General features: G+C 36.6%; 1 protein-coding gene across 7 annotated transcripts in view; it reads left to right on the top strand.

Moving 5' to 3' along the window:
* The first annotated feature begins 1,208 nt into the window (after window positions 1-1,208).
* Window positions 1,209-8,071, top strand: part of LOC144980025 (phosphofurin acidic cluster sorting protein 2-like) — a 61,089-nt gene continuing 54,226 nt past the window's right edge. For 4 of the 7 annotated variants that reach the window (XM_078927535.1, XM_078927526.1, XM_078927493.1 and 1 more), the window contains exon 1: window positions 1,221-1,348. In XM_078927535.1, the coding sequence (XP_078783661.1) occupies window positions 1,245-1,348 (104 nt within the window). In that variant the 5' untranslated portion in view covers window positions 1,221-1,244. Of the gene's footprint in view, window positions 1,349-8,071 lie in introns of all 7 variants that reach the window. The other 3 variants (XM_078927502.1, XM_078927484.1, XM_078927518.1) reach the window with 2 other exon arrangements.

Below are 8,071 nucleotides of genomic sequence, written 5' to 3'. Positions count from 1 at the left end.
CGCACTGAAGACTTTTTGATGCCTAAAAATAACTTTTAAAAGTTCAACCTACAGTAGAATTAGACTTGATGCCATCGGTTGGATCACCTAATGTATTTTTTCTTTCTTTTCAAAGACGTTGAGCTAAAAATATCTATTTGAAAATCAAAAAAGAAATATGAGCATTGTGTATTATCCCCCCCCCCCTTTTTTTTTTTTCTTCGCTCACCCAGTTTGTGTAGGTGTGTGTGTGTGTGTGTGTGTGTGTGTGTGTGTGAGTGTGTGTGTGTGTATGTGTATGTGTATAGGGTGCAGGAAAACAAAACCAATAAAAATGGAAAAGAAGAATGACGCTGTCTCAATACGAAGATAGAAATATTTGGAAATGTACAAGCAACAAGAACAAGTTAATATCTGGCAAGTTAAATTGATAATCTTCTATTCATTATAAACTTTTGTTGGTGATAAATTGTGTAATGATCAAGATATTGAAGGTTTATTTCTAAATATTAAACGTTTCTCTTATCTGGCTCGACGAAAGGATTAAAAACTCACGTAATATAAGTTATACTCTCTCTCTCTCTCTCTCTCTCTCTCTTTCTCTCTCTCTCTCTCAGAAGAGAGAGAGAGAGAGAAGAGAGAGAGAGAGAGAGAGAGAGAGAGAGAGAGAGAGAGAGAGAGAGAGAGGGAGAGAGAGAGAGAGAGAGAGAGAGAGAGAGAGAGAGAGAGAGAGAGAGAGAGATGAATGGACGAAGAAAAATTCACGCATGCGCCGGAGCTATCTTTTTAATTTTCATTCTTTCCTGAGGGTTGCCAGTTTGGCATTTTAAATGCCAGATTCCAAAAATCTGGCATTTTTGAAAACCGTTTGGCATTAGAAAAATCATTTGGCATTTGGCATTTTCATTTGGCATTTTCTTTTCTTGTATATTATACTTCAAATGACACCTTTTCTCAACCGTGGTGTAGTGGTTTAGCACTCCACTTAGTAGTCAGTAGGTAAAAAATTACCCCAACAGGAAATCTAGTATAATTCAAAAAAAAAAAAGAAAAAAAAAAGAAAAGAAAACATGCAAGCCACCAGGATATGATAGTAAATTGTCTATCAAAAGTGAGTAGTTTTCTTAGTGGGGGTGGGAGTCAACAGACTTTGGCATTTTTTTGAGTGTTTTGGCATTTTTTGAGTCTTCCCCTGGCATTTTGTTGAAAAATAATCTGGCAACCCTGTCTTTCCTGCATAAGAGAAGAACAAGCAAAGTGTAAACATGGCGGATAAGGCTACCCGATATGTATCGGGCTATCAGCCTGTCCCCATGAATTTATTCGCTACTTGGGAAGTAGAAAAGTCGTCTCCAAATTGTATTCCAAGGTAAGTTTTTATTTTAATTTATACATACAATGAGTCCAATACAAACACAAGCCAAGTACTACTTTATTATGAAGCCAATTGAAAGCTTAGTTCGAATAATGATGAGTTTCCTATGCATTGCATTGATTGAAAAAATGGTCTGCTAGAATTGAGGTGCGCTGTTGTTATTTGCCATTTACTTAACGTGACTCATAACTTACCCCCGATGGCTGATGACTGTTGTGTATCGTCTGACTAATGTGTTTGAAAGTGAAATTTAGGGGAGACCTTCCACTTCCATAAGCTACTACATCCCAAGTATTCTTCTTGAGGTTTGGGAGGGGGGAAACTTTTTTTTAAATTTTAATTTTAAAGTCCCCCCCCCCCTCCCAAACCCCCTACTAGAAGTTCTAGTGTAGGGGGTTTGGGAGGGGGGGGGGAGACTAAAAAAGTTTCCCCCCTCCCAAACCCCCTACTAGAACAAGAATACTTGGGATGTAGTAGTAGTAGCTTATGGAAGGTCTCCCATCACCTCTCTTGAGACCTCTAACTCTAATCAATCACTTATCATTATCATCACTCACTCTGACTCTCACCATCCTCCCTACTCCCAAAAGAGGAAATATACCCACTTTTAAAAAAAGGTTTAAGTAACTTTCCTTTGACTCGCCATTGAGCACGACACAGAATCAATTTTCTATAAAATTGCAGTTCGCAACAAAAGATTTACGAATTGAATTATAATATAAATCAAAATCCATGTGCTAGATATGTGTCAACAAGTGTCTGAACTGAAAGTGAAGAGAGGAAATAATGAAATAACAAGTGATGGGGATGCCTTCCGAAAGCTCCTCGTGCTAAGGGAAGCAACTCAAATATTCCCTCAACTAACCCTAAGAAAAATATAAAATCTAGTACTAGCACCTTTAAACTAACCCATCCTAATAGGAAAAACAAACACCCTAGCACCTTTACTAAGACTTATGACTAACCCTCATAGAAATAAAGTCCTGCGATCTCGAGCTAACCCTAATAGAAAAAAAACCTAGGACTGCTTTCAATTCTTCACAAACCAAAATCGTGGCGGAAAAAACAAAAACAATGGTCGTATTAGGAAAGTTTAAACTTTCACTAATCTATCAAGGTTTGTTCTAGAGTTTTTAAAATGCTACTGTATATTGACAACTTGAATAAATAAAAGAAATGCTAGCACGAGGAGCTTTCAGAAGGCCTCCCAAGTGATGAATTAGATACAGTTGAGGACAGCGTGTTATTCTCCAGATCTAGAACTCGCGAAAAAAATTAAATTGACAAGCTTTGGAATGAAACAATACCAGAGTGGCCAACCTTCCCGATTATTTCGGGAAATTCCCTAAATGGATCCACCGTTCCCGATGTTCCGAAACTGCGTTTTTTTTCCAGAAAATAACCCATCGTAAAAAAAGACGAATTGCGTCTCAGTCAAGAAGTGAAATCATCAGTAACATAAAATTATTCTACATTGCTGCTTTGAAGTACATGAAGAATAATTTTCCATTAAATACAGACACCCTTGTCCATGCCAAATTTGTGGAAGTAGGCCTTACCAGAACCTGGGACAGCTAGCCCTGAGTGTTCTTTCAATTCCTCACAGTAATGCAGCATCAGAGAGGATATTTAGTTTGGTTAGGAAGAATAGAACTGAAAGCAGATCTCAGTTGAGCAATGCCACTCTAAACAGTCTTTTAGTTAATAAAGTTAGGGTCTCCTCATCAAGCATGCCACCTGTCCAATTGACTGACAAGTTCTTGCAAAAATGCAAGAGATCCACCATGGATAGCTTGCATTCAGAAGGCAAATAATAGCAGTAAACAAAGCCTGTTATCATGTACATAGTGTAAAAAGTATTGTAGTGATGCTGTGGTCTCAATGTGTGTGTAGTTTTTTAGTTTTAAATTGTCATATTAATAGAATAGAGGCTGTGACTTCTGCACCAAATTCAATAGAGGGCATAATGCACCTCCTAAGCTTGGATAGAGGATACATATATGTCAAAAGTTACCCCTTTCACTTCCAAGGTTTACAGGTATGTCAACTTAATGTCTGTTTTCATTTTCATTTTCATTCTTTGTAAAGTATTAAATTAGTATTAGGCTGTGTATTACTTCACTCTTAACATTATTGTGCGGTAACCAAAAATTTTCCCTAATTCAGTTTCTGAAAAGTTGGCCACCCTGCAATACAAAGAATGGACAATACAGATTCAAACCATTTGTCAACAAAACAAAGGAATGTTTGGGGCGTGTCAGAAGTGGTAGTGGTGGGGATGCTAGTAATATGGTTGTAGTAGAAATTGTGATGGTGATAGCTATAGTTGTAGAATCTGTGTATGTGTGTTTTTAATGTATTTGTATGTAGTTATGTGTTTCTTTTATGAGGTGAGTGGATGTTTGTAATAGAATAGGTGTGTGTGTGTATGCTTGAATGGATGTATGTACACGATGAATGTACAGGGCTGCCAAGTATCCGGCATCTGGTGGTGTGTCCCTTTGTCCTACACATGACAAAATTGTCCTTCATTTTCACAATTAAAAAATAAAAACACATATCCAATTGCTCCGCTTCTAACTTTTTAATTTGTCCCCCCTTTGTAGTGGTTGTCATAAAAGGAGAACAAAGTTAAAAAATATTGATTAATGGTCCCAATCAATCCTGGTATAATTTCGTATATTTTAGAGATTTTTTACCCAAATAAGCAGATACGATTCCAAAGGATGTTTATACAAATTTTTTGGAGCAATATTTAAAAAATTTTATTTTCTCAAGCATGAGTGACATTTAAAATAGGCCTGGGCGAGAATTGATCCCTTCAATTCTCAATCTGGACTCAAAGAAATGATTCACATTCTAGGGATCAGACCCAGTTCTAAAATATCAAAATCGAAATAAAAAATTTGAAGAAAAAAAATACTTTATTGGTGGTATAAAAACAACTTAAAAATAAAGAAGAAAAACCCAATTTATCGCCATTTCTCCCAATAAGGCCCAAGGGTAAATTTGTCTTAATGGTTTACGCAATCATATTTAAATCTCATCAAAACTAACGCTTTAAGCATTGTGCAAGAACAATTTCATGACGAAAAAATTGTTGATCATTTTCTGTTTTATGCTTGATTTCTTTTTTAAAAATACATATCAAATAAAAATACCTATCATGGGACAAAAGTACGAAAATCACAGTCAATTCTCAGTGGTTACAGCCAGTCGTCGAGTAATAGAACCTGCCATTAATCCTAGAGTCGAAAAATCGAACACGAGTTCTGGCGTCGGCCATCGATTCTAGAGTCGAAGGATCAAACATCGATTCAGGAGTCAGCCATTGATTCTAAAATCGAAGAATCTAACTTGAATCAATTCGTGATCTCCCTGGTGAGTGATGATGTTGTTTTTAACTTTTTTATTTTTCAGGTTCCAGTGAAAATAAACATTTTTCAGATAAAATGGGCAAAAACAGGGTAGAATTTCGTAGAAAATAAGCAAACCCCCCCCCCCCCCCAAAAAAAAAAAAACAAACAAAAAAACAAAAAGAATTTAGACATGATTGACATGTTTGCCTTAAAAAAGTCCAGTTGCTTATCCAAAAACATCCCCCAACAAAAAAGACTGAAAGTGGTAGACACTATGTTTTACTTGTGATTTGTGTTTTTATAATTTGTATTGTGTTTTTGAATACTTAGTATTCTGGATTTTTAAATGCTAGAAATGCTTAAATGTAATCTGATGTCAATAGCCTCTGACTCTGACCTATCATCAATTTTAGCTAGATGAGAAGTGGTATGAATTTATATTAGATTTTGTTATAGAAAATACTTTTAAAAGTTTGTGCAATGTTTTACCATCATCTGTATCAGCATAATTAATCCATTTTTACTCCTTTTCATTATTGTAACCAATCTTGTCATTATTACCCTTGGTATATCCAGCCCTTCAGTCTGTCCTGCTGTCATTCAACAAATATCCCTGATTCTTACTTTATGAACTTCCCTGTATGTAGTTATAAAATATGTTTGTATGGAAGAGAGGTGAAGGAGAGAGAAGTGGAAGGGGGGGGGGGGGGGGGGGAGCAGAGAGAGGAGTTCATACATGGCTGAAATTGTGTGCGTGTGTGAGAGACAGTTAACAGGAGTTTGTTTAAAAGGTTTGGAAAGACAAAATTATCAGGACACAGCGACATGAACAATTTAAAAAAAAAAAATTATACTAAGCTACTGGAAGCTATGAACTGTAATAAGTAATATACAAAAATGAATAGAAGAGCTTCAAAAAATAACAAAGTAGCAAACTTGGACCGGTTTGGGCTCAAAACCCTTCTTCAGCCAGCAACAGAAACTATAAAACCATACTTTAAAAACCAGGTAGATGGCAGAGTAAAATTAAGCACATCCTTCCGGAAAGGATTAAGATCTTGGAGTGTAAAGAGAAAGAATTGTATGCTTGGTTTCTGACCAAGTGCAGAATAAAGTTCAATATTAAAATTAAACTCTGCATAAAATTTGGTGCACTAAAAAATTTATGACGAGTAGAATAAAAGTAAAAGTTAAAATTTTAATGTTTTTGTGACCCAAGGATGTTACTTACAACCACCACCACCACTAATTCTACAACTTCCATCACGTCATTTTTACCACAACCACCACCACATCATCTTCATTACCACTACTTAACTACTTCTACAACCACTACAACATCATCACTACCATTACTACTACAACTGCCACCACCATATCCTCATCACTTTTACTACTATTACAACAATTTTCACATCATCATCACTACCACAACTACTACAACCACCACCACCACCACCACCACATCATCGTCTGAGCTCCCACGGTGAGCAGGACGTCCTTGCTATGACTTCTATCCCTCCTATATCTGTTTTCTGAGTTAATTTCTGTCTTTGTCTTGGAATGGGATTTCTTGTTTTTCTCCTAGCCTTTGTCGGAGTCCTTGGGGAACAGTCATATATGAAATGCTAGTTTTTGGAGGTGATACTTTTTTTCCTTGTAAATTATCTCTTTGTTATGTACTGATTATGTACTTATGTACTTGTATTTTTTATTTGAACATTTCTTGTAAACATTTGGGTGAGTTTCTCTTAGTGGGACCATGTGCGGTATCTGGATGAGATCTTTAGGTGATCTCAAACCAAGTACATTGATAGTATGCTCTTGGAATCTATATCTGTACCCTATTTGAACCAGTTCCCCTTTGTCTTACTTTTGTTTTGGGTGCTTAAATTGTTATTCTACAATTTTTTGAGTATCCCCTTTCCTTCCTTTTGACTGGCGCTGAGATGACCTAAATGTGTTGCAAAACCCTAAAATACAAGCAAACAATCATCAGCATCACCACCACTACTACTGCCGCAACCACCACCACATTTCATCATTACCATCACTACAACCACCACCACGACAGCATCCTCACTACCTCCAATACCGCAACCTCTACCACATCATCATTACTACTATACTATAACTACAAGGCCAGACCATCATAGCAACCATTACTACACAATTACCACCATCGCATCATCGTCATCACCACCACAATTTCTACAATTACCACCATCACATCATCCAACTACTGCAACCACACCCACCAGCAGCACATCATCATCCTACCACTACTGCTCCAACCACCACAATTATGTCATCACTACCCCTGCTACTAAAGCCACCACCACCACAACACCATCATCGTTACCAACATTGCTAGATAGATTTTATTTTTTATGCAGAAATTTGTTTCGGTCGTGAAATTCTTCTGAGTAGTGTCTGAAATCCCTGTGAACCAAATATTAGATTGGCATCTCTTTAAGATTAAAGTGAAGAAAGCCAAACTCGTGAATGGGATTCTTATCTTGAAAAAAAAAAGCCCAAAAATAACAGCTGACAAACTGGCAGAAAAGGCAGAATATTTGAATTCCATTAAATTTTTGTGTTCAATCATATGCATTGATATCTTCAGCTAAGTTGAAGAAAAGTGAACGTGAGGCCTTTACTCTGCTGTCAAGGAGTTGAGTAGCCTCCACTAGTGAAGTAATTAAGTGTCGGAAGAAAAAAATCGTTGTCCTTGAATTTCAAACCTTTCATTTTGAAAACTACCCGAATTTCGAAAAGGAATTTCTGTAGGAACCCTGAATTACCGATGAAGCTTAAATTGGCATAAAAGCGTCTGAAGCGTGATGAAAAGTTCTTTTTAAAAAAGCAAGTAAACAGACAAATCTTCCCATCTGCAGAGCTGATCTTTTGAAAACCCGACAAGGCATTGCTAACTAGTAATAATTGATTACGCCACCTGTTGCATTATAAAGTTGTTTTGAATTTAAAGACGAAAATTATGTTGTTATGCAGACTTTATCATTTTATTTTCTCTCTCTCTCTCTCTCTCTCTCTCTCTCTCTCTTTCTCTCTCTCTCTCTCTCTCTCTCTTTCTCTCTCTCTCTCTCTCTCTCTCTCTCTCTCTCTCTCTCTTTCTCTCAAATGTTACAAGTATGTATATAGATATAATATTATATATTATGAACACGTTAATCAAAACAACTGATGCATTGTTTGTCCTGTTCGCATCCAACTTGTTTTCGTGAATATAAATATGATCATTTATATATAACATTTCCACGTATTTTTTGTGCGGCTATCTGGGCTTGAGGTATGATACTCGCTTTCTGATCGGGAGGTCCTGAGTTCTAGCCTCGCT

This window comes from Berghia stephanieae, chromosome 1 (genome assembly GCF_034508935.2).
Source record: "Berghia stephanieae isolate SIO BIC M18660-M18661 chromosome 1, UCSD_Bste_1.3, whole genome shotgun sequence".
Lineage (NCBI taxonomy): Eukaryota > Metazoa > Mollusca > Gastropoda > Nudibranchia > Aeolidiidae > Berghia > Berghia stephanieae.
This window is presented reverse-complemented; position numbering and strand designations above follow the sequence as displayed.